We start from the raw sequence: 13,389 nt of genomic DNA, 5'->3' as shown, positions 1-13,389 counted from the left end.
ACCCCTGGCCTGAGAGGGAGGTCTCAGCATGGCTGATGAGCATGGAGCAGATAGGGACAATGGTACTGCATTCCCCCTCTTCCCAAACTGTTGCCTACTCAAAAAAGGTTAAGGAGCAAGCTCAGCCCCAACTGAGGCTAAGTATTTATTTAGTGTTATTTTGTAAATATGCTTGCCCAGCAGAATTGCTGGGCAATTGGGCTCAAAGTCAGAAATGAAGCTGTTGCAGGGGCACCTGGGTGGCTGTCAGTCAAGCATCTGCCTTGGGCCCAGATCATGACCCCAGAGTTGGGCCCAGGTCATGACCCCAGGGTTCTAGGACCAAGCCCTGTGGGTCTAGAACCTCCCCACTTCTCCCTCTGCCTCTGCACCCCCCCCAACTCCTGCTCTTTCTCTCTACTGCATGCATGCTGTCTCAATAAATAAGTAAGTAAGTAAATAAATAAATAAATAAATAAATAAATAAATAAATAAAATCTATAAAGAAAAGAAAAAAGAAATGAAGCTGTTGCATAGGCTCAGTCAGTTAAGCATCTGTCCCTTGATCTCTGCTCAGGTTACGATCTTGGGGTCCTGGGATGGAGCCCTGTGTCAGGCTCTGTGTTCAGTGGAAGGGTGGGGTCTATTTGAGATTCTCTCTCTCTCTCCCTCCCTCCCTCCACTCATGTGCTTTCTCTCTCGCTCTCTCTCTCAAATAAATAAATTTTAAAAAAGAAAGAAAGAAAGAAAGAAAGAAAGAAAGAAAGAAAGAAAGAGAAAAAAGAAAAGAAAAGAAAAGAAAAGAAAAGAAAAGAAAAGAAAAGAAAAGAAAAGAAAAGAAAAGAAAAGAAAAGAAATGAAGATGTTGCAGAAAATAAAGTTCTATTCCTTGCTTCCCTGAGTTTGGGATGAATCATTTTTGCTCTGTAAGAGCCAAGAGAGAAGATGCTCATATGGAAACTGGCCCCAGGCTGAAGGAAGCCGGGTTTCCCACCTCACTGGCTGCTCTCCCAGCTGCTTCCAGTTGATTAGGAACCTCTGATGTCCTCTCTCTGCCTCTCCATTTCTGCGAAAGTCAGAGGCAGGGATATGCCACTTTGGCTGCATGTGGGGATTATCTGGGAGTTTTAAACACTATTCACACCTGGAGTGTGAATCCAGTTTTACTAGCATGGGGTGCTGCCCTGGGGATTTAAAAATCTCCTCAGGTGACTGCTACATGTGGCTCAGGCTTCTTTGAGTGAATGGCTTCTGGCCACTACCTATTTCTTGGCCTTGCTTAAGCTGCTGACTTGGGAGTAGAGATCAGGAGACTCATTTTTCACCTTTGCTCATGTGCTGAGTGGGACCTGAGCACCTGGACTTATAATGTGGACTGCAGAGTGTCGGGAAAGGGCATGTAGAAAGACAGAAGTGACAACCTTAGCCCCGGATGCTGGCAGTGCTCATGCCTCTGACATGTGTATGAATCAGGACCAAGATGTCAGGAGTCCACAGAAGAGCCAGAGCTCCCCGTCTATCCTGGTCCCATCCAAGGTTTCCTGCACCTTCTTTTCCTGCTTACTATGGGATGTAGATTACCAATGTGATGGATCAAAGCCAGAGAGAAAGAGGATCATATTCTCCCGTGGAGCCAGTAGGCAATATAAATTTTTCTTGAAGGAATGAACACATGCAGGAGAATGATGTTTTATGTAGTGGTACTAGGGAGACCGGCATTTGTTTTCCTTATCCGACCCTAGGACTCCAGGGAAGCCTTATGAGGTGAGGAAAGAATTAGGAGGGGGAGGCCCACACAAAGAGAATATAAGGTTAGAGCAGGTTGTTTGTGATTGCTTTTGAATTATTTTTGTTGACTATAAGCCTAACGTGTGATGAGAGATAGCTGGTCTTGGGACAGACTGGTCTTGACTACCTGGTCAAACTTTTGTTGGTGGGTTCACTTGGATCTCCCACCTCCCTTAAAACCTCTTGAATGAATTCCAAGGCATGACAAGCCCATGTATCTTTCTGGCACATGTGAAAGATGCAAAAGATAGATTATAGATGAACGAACCTGAATTAAGTTGCTTGATGATAAATTCAATCTGGCGGACCATTTCAGCATTGCCTTCTTTGATGAAGCAGCGAAGGATGTCCTCCATTCCCTAGGGGCATTGGAGAGAGTAAAAGTCAATATTTCAGGGTTATTTTGTTTGTTTGTTTACAAGAGAAATTAGTTTCCAGTGGAATACTCTCACTGAAACAACACAAAAAATCCTTTTTTTGGGGGGAGGGGGGGTATACACAATAAAAATTCCTCTGCTCAGTTCTAAATATTTTTTTTAAATTTATTTATTCATGAATGAATGAATGAATGAGAGACAGAGAGAGAGAGGCAAAGACACAGGCAGAGGGGGAAGCAGGCTCCCTGTGGGGAGCCCAATGTGGGAAGCCCAATGTGGGACTTGATCCCGGGACCCCGGATCGTGACCTGAGTCAAAGGCAGATGCTCCAGCACTGCACCACCCAGGCATCCCAGTATTACATATTCTGTTTATTCTTTTTATAATTCACAGTTAAATTATTTTACTCTTGGTTGAGTATCTGACCTAATTATAAAACATTTAGCAAACAAAAAAACCTATTGTACAGAGAACTGGGGATTGCCAGAGGGTGGTGGGGGGGGGATGGGTGAAATAGGTGAAGGGAAATTAAGGGGCATGAACTTCCAGTTAGAAAATAAATAAGCAGGGATCCCTGGGTGGCGCAGCGGTTTGGCGCCTGCCTTTGGCCCAGGGCGCGATCCTGGAGACCCGGGATCGAATCCCACATCAGGCTCCCAGTGCATGGAGCCTGCTTCTCCCTCTGTCTGTGTCTCTGCCTCTCTCTCTCTCTCTCTGTGACTATCATAAATAAAAAAATAAAAAAATAAAAAAGAAAATAAATAAGCAGCATGGAGATAAAAAGTACAGCATTGGGAATATAGTCAATAATGCTGTGATAATGTTGTATGGTGACAGATGGTGACTGTACTTATCTTGATGAGCACTGGCTCCTGTACAGATTTGCTGAATCACTATATTGTACATCTGAAACTAACACAACACTGTATGTCAACTACACTAAGATAATAAGTGAAAAAGAAACTATTGTAAAATTTTACTCCATACGTAAGTATTCCCTTTAGTTTGGGCAGTATGTTGTTTTGGGAGGTGGCTTCTTTCTTTTGATTTCTTTATACTCTTCCTTCTGGATTTAAGCACAAAATGAAGAGTGAAACCATATCTGTAGAGAAGTTAGTAAGTGGAACCTCTTTTTAAACAGCTATCATTCTTTTTTTTTAAATATTTATTTATTCAGAGAGAGAGACAGAGAGAGAGAGAGGCAGGCAGAGACACAGGCAGAGGGAGAAGCAGGCTCCATGCAGGGAGCCCGATGTGGGACTCGATCCCGGGTCTCCAGGATCATACCCCTGGCTGCAGGTGGCACTAAACCGCTGTGCCACCGGGGCTGCCCTATTATTCTTTTTCTATCAAAAGAATTACAAAGTTACTACACTGTGCATTATTTATTTTGTTACAAACCACTAGCATCAGAACTTTCAATACTAACAGAAGGACAAGGAAATGTAGAGGTAAGATACTGACTCAAGCACAGATGTCTGTTTCCCGTCTTCCCTCTTCCTCTTCCCTCTTTCCGGGAGAGAGATGTGGATGAGCATGGATGGCAGGAGCTGATGAGGCTTCTTGCCACCACAATGAATCCAAAACAGAGGAAGCAGAGAGAAATGGATCTAGTGACATGTGAACCCTGATCAAGCTCTGCCTGAATCTTATGCCTGAACTTTTCAGTGGAATGAGCCAGTATTTCCCTCTTTTAATGTAGGCCTGTTTGGAATCAATAGCAGAATCTGAATCAAAGACAGGCCAAGTACAGTTTTGAACATGGTGAATTCCTATCGTCTAGAACAGAGCATTACCTCCTAGAGGGTTAAGTTTGGATTGTATCCGAGCTCCCTCAGGAAACTGTGTGACCTTGGTCAAACTGCTTAGTTCCTCCCAGCCTGTGACTTCAACTCTAAAATAAGGATGTTAACTCGAGTTAACAGGAAATTTTTAAAAGATAAAGAATGTAAATTGGGTACCGGTTATGTTGATGCATGTTTGTTAGATGCACTGAATTGTATACGTAAGGCCTGTGCATTTCACTGCTCATAAATTATACCTAAAAAAGTCCTATCTAGTCCAGCTGCTGGCATATAACACATGCTCAATAAATAGTGCTTGCTATTCTCAGAAGAATTTGGTGGCTCAGAAGAGAGATCTGGTAGCTGAAGCCGAGGGAGTAAACAACATTCAGAAGAGTGAGAGGCTTAGGACTGCATCTTGAAGAACAGGAGCATTAACTGATAGGCAGAGCTAGGTAAGCGCACAGAGAACCTGAAGGACAGCTCTGGATGGTCCTTGGATCAAGGAAGAGGGTGCCAAGAGGGCTGCAGTCTCCTCTAGCTCAGGGCAGAGTGTTTGGCTGGTGTTTAAATTTTAAGAAAGAGCTTTGTGGCCGACAACTGCTCCAGCCCTAGATGCAGGAGGCTTTGGAGGAGGCCTGAGGGCAGCCCTACTGACCGAACTGCTCCCCTGCCCCAGACCTTGGCAGTCTCTTCAAGTTCAAATGAGGCTCAGTGCACTCATTTATTATTTCCTCCACTTTGGGAACTATTATTTAAGACCACCACAATAGCATTCGGTACTGATATAATTTTTATGTATTCTTTGTCATCTTCCACAAGCACACAAATGTTTCACACAGTTGCAAACACACAGTTCTTATTATGCCATATACTCCTTTCCTTGGACTCCAGGTACATAAGTGTGAGACCTCTGGGTATCGTTCCCCCAGGTCTCTGAGGCACGGTCCCTTTCCTCCATATTTTTTCTCTATGGCCTGGATGATCTCTAAGGGTCACACTCTCACATCCTACAACCGTGAGTCTTTCCTCCCCACCCACGCCCTGTCCCTTTACTGCTGTTCCCTCCTCTCTTTTCCGCCCCTTGCCCTGGGTGTCCTTCCTCCATGCTGCCTTTCATGCTACTTGATCCATACCACCTCTGCTCATTCTTTCTCTTCAGCCTACATGTCTTTTTCCTTGTTTCTGCTTTGGTTGACAATTCCTCTCACTGGAATGACCATAATGCAGAGGTTAATCAAGTTTAGTTCCTCCATTCTGTATTAAAATAGCAGATTTTATTTTATTTTTTAAAGACATAGGCAATTAAGTTCTATTGTTTACTATGACCACACAGAGTGGCTCCTAATTAAGTTTTTATCTTTGGCATAACTGCTGATACAATTTTAGATGATTAATTAGGAGATTTAGCAATTCTTCTAAGGAAGCAAAATTAAGTGGAGAAACATGTTTCTTTCATTGGTCTCAAACTGAACTTGGCCAGTTTTTGACTGGAAATATTTAATCTCTTCATCATAGCATTTAATATGTACACTGTTAACCTAGTTTCATGTTACAGGAAAAAGGACAAAACTTCAGAGCTTTTGCTGATTAGATCTAGAAACACTTGTCTCAAAAGATGCTAATCACCTGGAGCTTGTTTTACACTCCCAATACAAACACTAAACACATTAAATATTGCATTTACTCTTTGCCAGCCAAACCAGGTACCAGTTTTGTCATCTTTAGGAGAGTTTCTGGCTCCTTTGGCTGCTGAGCACCTGCAGGCTGTGTCTGGTCTGCATCAGTTCTCACTGTACCACAGGCCCTCTGGGAATCCTGGGAGTGCATTTCAGTGGTGGCTTTTTCCATTTCACCATTTAAGCTCCCCCTACTATGAAATCCATAGGCTTTCTCAAAAGCCTCCAAATTAAAATAAACCATTACAAAAAAATGTCTCTAGGGGATCCCTGGGTGTCTCAGTGGTTTAGCTTCTGCCTTTGGCCCAGGGCATGATCCTGGAGTCCCGGTACGGAGTTCCACATTGGGCTCCCTGCATGGAGCCTGCTCCTCCCTCTGCCTGTGTCTCTGCCTCTCTCTGTCTCTGTCTCTCATAAATAAATAAAATCTTAAAAAAATATCTCTAACTTTCTAAAAATAAGCCTGCTGGGAACTTTCTAATATTAGTTTTTTTCTTTTTGTTGTTAGAGAGAGAGCATAAGCGAAGGGGAGAGGGGAGAGAGAATCCCCACACCCAGTGTGGAGCCCAATGTGGAGCTCAGTCTCACAACCCTGAGATCATGACCTGAGCCGACATCAAGAGTCAGATGCTCAACTGCCTGAGCCACTTGGGTATCCCTCTAACACTGAAGTTCTTAAGATTTAGGAGTTAGGGATCCTTTGAGAATCTGATAAAAGCTACAGATTCTCTCCCCAGAAAACTGCAAATGTGTGCTTGGCATACAATTTCAGGGAGTTCACATGTGCAAGCCATGGAGCCCAAGGTGCACGGAGCACAGTCTGAGAGCTCCTTGCTCTAATAGCTTCTGAACCGTGGCACTGACGGAAGCTTATAAATTTCTCAAGCACATTTTCTTACCATTGCTCTTGCTTCCTCACGAATGGATGGAATAGAGAGGATGCTGTACAGAGCTCCATTCACATACGGCTGTATCTTTAAGGGGAGAAAGAACAGTCATGTGAAAGTTCTCAAATACTGTACAACTCAACGATCAAACACCCTACTCAAGAATAACCGGGCTACCGAGGAGAGTGAGTGCCATCTTCCTGAGCTCCAGGATGCGTGTTTCCAAATGACAGATATCTCCACTCACATGTCCTAGTGACAGCTACAACTACAACTAAGAGTTCAAAGCCAAGTTCATTATTGGCTCCTAAAGCTCACTCCTGTGTTTCACTGCTTAACTAATGTTGTGCTGATCATCAGACTAGAACCACTGAAGTCGTTATTGAATGCTCTTGCTTTTGCTTTCCAGTGATGAGCTGCTAAGCTGCTTTTGATAGGAACTCTTCTTTCCCACACACACTGTCACTGTCCTTGTTCAGATATGGTCTCTGACCTGGGTGACACTGAATCTCCAAAAGGGTCTCTGTCTTTGATGTTCACTCTTTAGTTCAATAATCATATCATTGCCAAAATTCTGCAACATGGGCCAAATCATCCCTCTTCCTACCTTGGAAATCTTCTCTAGAGCCTACCTGGAAAGTCCTAACTCCTTGGAACAGCACACATGGCCCTTCAAGGTTTGGCCTCACTATCATGTCCCCCTGCTCCTTCCTGCCTGCCACCATGTAGGCTACACTGTACAGATCAATCCCACAGTACTTACGGGGCCCCTCGCCACACACCACACTCTGCTCTGCTCCCTGTATATCCCTCCACTACCACACTGGATTCAGTATATATTTTTTATTTATACGTAAGTCTCCTCTGTTGTGAGCTCTTCAAGAACTGGGCCCATGTTTTATGTACATAGGTAACCCCAACATCAAGCCACCCAGGACATGGTATATGGCAGGTACTTGATAAATGAGAGCTCCCTTTGGAGCACACTTTATGCTCCACTTTCCATGGCAATGGAGGAGGGCCCATTCCCACCGTTCTTTCCCAGCACTGGACTTTATTACCCTTTAATTTTTGCCAATCTGATGGGTAAAGAAAAAGTCATCTTATTGTTGTTCTTACTTTAATTTTCTGGACTACTGGCAAAACTAAACTTCTTGCCTTTGTCTACAGGTCATCAGGATTTACTGTTCTGTAAACTGCCCACGTGTACTTTATCCTTTTCTTCTTTCACTTATTAATTAATAGGAGCTCTTCATATATAAAGAGTATTACACCTTTATCCTGTGATGCAAATTTTTTTCTCAGGGTATCATTTGTCCACTGACTCTCATTCCTCTTTCTACATAAAAAGAAATTTAATGTTCACAGAGTTAAATATGTGCATCTTTCCGTTTATGGCTCCTGGGTTTCATCCTTCAAGACCACGATTATCTCACACAAGACTGATGTATGTAGCATTTATTTATGTAGTGAATGCATTTCTAGGTTCTAACATGTGTACAGGTAGATTTTCTAGCTCACCTTCAAGGCAAATATATTTGTAACAATTATAACAAGATTTAAGTCCTCTGGTCTAGTCTGTAACATACTGGTTCCAACACCTGAAACCAACATTTACTATTAGAGACAGAATATATTTCCTACAGGCTTCAACTGCCTTAATTGAATAAAATGGAGAACAGAGTCTAGAAGTTAAGAGCTCTTGATTTTAAAATATAAAAAGCATGCACACACTGTACTAACCACCAACTCTTCAACTGCTGAAGCAGCCCGGGGCACTCAGCTGGTGGGGCCAGAGGGATGGAAGATGTGAGAGAAATGAACAGAAGGGGAGCTGCTTGAAATGGGACCGGATGCAGGAATACTAAGTGCCTCACTCTGACCCAGCAGTACTCAGTCCTGTCCTGCTAAGATACCTCTGCACCTGATCTGGCTAACGAGATCAGGTTTTGGTTGGGGTTTTGGCTTCAGGTGCAAAGTGATGCCATGGTTTTTGTGTAAGCATCTGTAGAAAACCGGGGAAAGGATACTCACACTGTTTAGAAGTTTCTGTTAGTTTATCAAGACCTCTACTTTATTTTAAAAGGGCTTGCAGCCCATAGGTTAGATGACAGAAAATCACACCAGTGTTGGGGAGGCCACAGAGTAGGAGCTGGTACAGCCATGCTGTAGGACAGAGTGGCAGGACTCCGACCTGAGACTGAAACACGGGGTGAGCCAGCAGTGACGAGTATGTCTGTACCCCAGGGACCATTAGGGGGCCAGTATGGTGGTGTCCTGAGGCCTGCTGTGGCGACTGAGAGCTGGAGGCACTGAGGTGGACAGGCCTGGGGATCTGGGTGGGAGGGCTGCAAACATGGGCTGTTCTGCAGTAGCGAGAGTTAAGGAATGAGATGTATACAAAGCAACACAGAAAAGTTCTAATAGGATAGTGAAAAGGCAAGAAAAGAATGAGATCTAGAGTGCAATACAACTTACACAATTATACATGCAACCCAAAATGTTAACTAAATTTTTAGGCTACGTACCACCATGGTGAGAGTGGATGTGGGGGAAGAATGAAGAAGGGTGAGTGACAAGGAGGAGAAGGCCTGGGAGGGAGCTGGCACAGACCCATGGAGGCAGGGCAGTAGGAAATGAGGAGTCGGGGATCAACTCCAGCTTCCCAGTTCCAGTATTTGGAGGAGTGAACTTCACTCACTAGCTGGGCCAGCCCTCCCCCAAGCCCAAGGCTAGCAGCGCTGGCCCAGTACCTCATGGTTCTCATGGCCAAGTAGGTCCGAAAGAACTTTCAACACCAGGCCTGCCACCTTGGCACACATGTTCTTCCCTTGAGAAAAAACAACAAAACAAAATGTGACATGTTTAAACTCCGAAGCACACAGTTTCAAGTCGGGCAGACCTGAATGCAAATCTTGGCTCCTCTGCTTATGAACTGCGTGACCCTGGGTGAGTCACTTAACCAATCTGGGCCCCAGTTTCCTCCTCCTGGGGTTCCTTAAGGACTATTAACACCTATTTCAAAAGGTGATGCAGAATGAAGTAACTCAGTATAGGTTGTGCACTCCAGGTACTCAGTAAATGATGGTGCAGAGAACAGAGCTATTCATGACAGCAAAAACACAATAGATTAGAGAGTTATGTTCTGCCTCCCAGGTGTGCAGACCATCATCATAAAAATCATACAGATGTTTTCGCCATCCAAACATCATAACAATCACAGCAAATACATTGATGATATTAAGAAAAGCTGATTAGAATCTGATAAATGTTTTAAAGTTAGGATATTTGCTTTGCATGTGCTGTTTTTTAAGAGAAGACTGGAATCACATTTGCTCAGTAAACAGCACATGAGTGGTTCAGATTACAAAGCATCCAAGGGCAAAAAAGCTTCTAACATATACCCCTGAGCTATTTATTCATAGAACCTTCTCCCAAAACTGGGGTTGCTCAGACTGGTATCAGCCACAGGCTGCACTTGGCACCTCTTCTAAAGACACTTCTTGGGCAGCCCTGGTGGCTCAAGTGGTTTAGCGCCACCTTTGGCCCAGGGCCTGACCCTAGAGACCCGGGATCGAGTTCCACGTCAGGCTCCTTGCATGGCACCTGCTTCTCCCTCTGCCTGTGTCTCTGCTTCTCTCTCTCCTCTCTGTGTATTCTCAGAAATAAATAAATAAATAATCTTAAAAAAATAAATAAAATAAAGACACTTCTTCCAGTCTAGGTAACAGATCATTTAAATGGGATGAAATCTATAGAAAAGCTGCTATCACTACCTTTATTGATCAAATGAGATGTGCACATGAGTATCTCATCTCCAGGGAGTGAAGTGGGAGAGACTGCTGTGGTTAGGAGAAGGGAGCACAGTCTAACATCCTTGCTCTGCCACCAACTTACTTATCCCTGTAGAATTTTGGAAACATATTTCTCTGTCTTTGGACAGAATGGATCGTAATTCTTCCTAACTTCGAAGATGAAGATGAAGAAAAATGTAAACTGTTTTAATTTCCTCTTAATTCAGACACTGCATACATATAAAATGCTCTTTCCAAGGCCAGAATGGTATCTGGCTTCAGGGATTCAACAACTGTATTACTAGTTGGAAATGTTTTACACTCTACTTCTGTTTCAGTTTTCTTTCTTCTTTCTTTCTTTCTTTCTTTCTTTCTTTCTTTCTTTCTTTCTTTCTTTCTTTCTTTCTTCTTTCTTTTTTTTGTTAAAGATTTTATTTATTTATTCATAAAGACACAGAGAGAGAGAGAGAGGCAGAGAGAGAAGCAGGCTCCACACAGGGAGCCCGACGTGGCACTCGATCCCAGGTCTCCAGGACCACACCCTGGGCTGCAGGCAGCGCCAAACCGCTGTGCCACCGGGGCTGCCCCTGTTTCAGTTTTCTATGAGAAAGACTAAAGACAAACCATGTCAGGCTGGGTGGTCATCAAGGCTTGAGGACCAGGCTCTCTTTCCCTCCCCCACACCAAAACCTGAGGGCACGGGGACAGGGGTTTCTGAGACCTGCGCTCCTGAGGCAGAGGTTCATGAGCAAAGCCACCGAGTACTCCAGCGTATAGTCTGACAGGCAGTCAGGGTCCTTCAGAATATCAATCAGCCAGAAGATGAGGCCGTCTCGAATCATTGCCGTCTGCAGCGGGCGCCTAGGAGGCAAAAGCCTACAGGTTAACAAATCTGGCAAGAAACCTTCCCTGTAAGAGTACATGGTGATGTACATGCTGATCAGAAAAGACAAATTGATGGGGTGCTTGGGTGGCTCAGTTGGATGAGCATACAACTCTTGGGTTTAGGCTTAGACCATGATCTCAGGGTCCTGGGATCAAGCACCCCCATCGGGCTCTGTGCTCAGCGGGGAGTCTGCTTGAGGACTCTCTCCCTCTCCTTCTGCTCTCTCTCAAATAAATAAATAAATCTTAAGAAAAAAAGACAAGACAAACTGTGCAGAAGGTACAGACTCTGAAGAATATTTTGTTGTTAGACTCACACAATTGAAATAACAAATTCTTTACCTTTTGCGGGTATCCCTAAGGATTTAGAGGGAGATAAGGCAGTCAGGAGGCCTTCTACTTTGAAAGTTTCTTTTTCAATATTTAAAGTTAGCAGAGAATTACATCAAATATTTAATAAATATTTACTGATAGCTTTTGGTTCACTTCACCCAGGAGACAGCCATAGAAATAGTTCATCGACAAATAGATTTTTAGTAAACTCTAGTCTGGCTAGGCACTTTTGAGCTGTGTAAAAATGAAGAAAAGCCAAAAACCAGTTCAATTTCATTTTGATTCAGGTCTCTGTAAAGTACGGATAGTTTAATGATGTGGGCAATACAATTTATACAGAATTATATTCCATCAAAGTCCAGGTATAATTCTTACAAAATCTAACACTCATCAAAATGTGTTATGGTGAATGTCTTCATGCCAGCTTTAAGAATTGATGAGATTAGGGGCATTTGGGTGGCTCAGTTCAGTGCAGCGTCTGACTCTTGATTTCAGCTCAGGTCATGATCTCGGGATTATGAGATCAAGTCTCATGTCTGGCTCTACACACAGCGTGGAGTCTATTTAAGATTCTCTCTCCTTCTCTATCTGCTCCTCCCTGCCCTGCAAGAATTGATAAGATTAGGCATGATGATATCACCAGAGAAGAATTCTTTGAACATCAAAACATCATGGGGGAACCATCACTCACATCTCCTAATCAACAGGTTATGGTAGGACTCCCACCCAGGACAGTATCTGTTTATGCTATATATATATATATAGCATATATGTATATATATGTTTTAAGATTTTATATTTTTAAGTAATCTCTACACATATCATGGGGCTCAGACTCACACAACCTGAGATCAAGAATCATATGCTCTATTCACCGAGCCAGCCAGGTGCTAGTTTGTGCTTTTCTGAAACACCACACTCACCTATTCAGTTAAATTTACTAGAATACAATGAAGGCTACATTCTCTTGGTAATCCTAACTATTTTCTACATTCATTGTACAGACCCTAGCAAATGGTGAAAACATTAAGCATATTTCCAGAACAGAATAGCTTATTACTATTTGAAGCACAGAAAAAACTGGCAGTAAATATCTGTATTACCAGGAGGAAGCATGTCTTCATTATATCTTACTATAGTTACCAAGTTTCCAAAAATTTTCCAAATATGGTCAACATCAAGGTAAATTATAAACAGAAACCAAGTGTTCATATGATCTGAGGAAAAATAACTCTGGAATTTACTATTTACAGTTCACATAGTTAGAACAAGAACTTTTCATTGGCAGGGACTCAGCAAAAAACAGGAACCAAACACCTACCACTTTCCTTCACTAAAAGTGCACACTTAGAGTAAGTCACTTTGCAGGCTTTGGGTTATCGAGAGTCAATCGAATGTTAACCACATTGGACAGGAAGAAAAGTATGTCCAGAAGAGGACTGATGGTCAGAAAAAGCTGAGGACTCAAGGTACTAGAATTCTTATTAATGCAAAAAGAAAGTGAAGTGCTCCAGAAGGAACCCACATGCTGGAAGAATGTCATATGACTCAGCTATTCTACTCCTAGACACGGACCGACTCCAGGTCCACACAAAGACTTGTAGGCAAATGTTCAGAACACAATTATCTGTGATAGCCCCAAAGTAGAAACAATCCAGATGTCCATTAACTGATGAACAGATAAACCAAACATGGTCTATCCATAGAATGGTGCATTCTTTAGCATTATGAAGGAACAAAGTCCTGACACAGGCTACAACTTGAATGAACCTCAAAAACACTATGCTAGGCGAGAGAAGCCAGTCACAACAGAACACATATTATATGATTGCATTTATCTAAAAATGTCCATTATGGGTAACACTACGAAAAGCAAATCCGTG

The 13,389-nt window shown here is 43.0% G+C and overlaps 1 protein-coding gene across 7 annotated transcripts in view; it reads right to left on the bottom strand.

Moving 5' to 3' along the window:
• Nucleotides 1-13,389, bottom strand: part of ARMC9 (armadillo repeat containing 9) — a 147,457-nt gene that overhangs the window by 73,733 nt on the left and 60,335 nt on the right. For all 7 annotated transcript variants that reach the window (XM_038574163.1, XM_038574166.1, XM_038574167.1 and 4 more), the window contains 4 exons: nt 11,010-11,149; nt 9,248-9,324; nt 6,507-6,581; nt 2,036-2,126 (listed from right to left, as the gene is read on the bottom strand). In XM_038574163.1, the coding sequence (XP_038430091.1) occupies nt 2,036-2,126; nt 6,507-6,581; nt 9,248-9,324; nt 11,010-11,149 (383 nt within the window). The remainder of the gene's footprint in view (nt 1-2,035; nt 2,127-6,506; nt 6,582-9,247; nt 9,325-11,009; nt 11,150-13,389) is intronic.

Source organism: Canis lupus, chromosome 25, assembly GCF_011100685.1.
Source record: "Canis lupus familiaris isolate Mischka breed German Shepherd chromosome 25, alternate assembly UU_Cfam_GSD_1.0, whole genome shotgun sequence".
Lineage (NCBI taxonomy): Eukaryota > Metazoa > Chordata > Mammalia > Carnivora > Canidae > Canis > Canis lupus.
The sequence above is the reverse complement of the archived record's forward strand: the minus strand, read 5'-3'. Positions and strand labels throughout refer to the sequence as shown.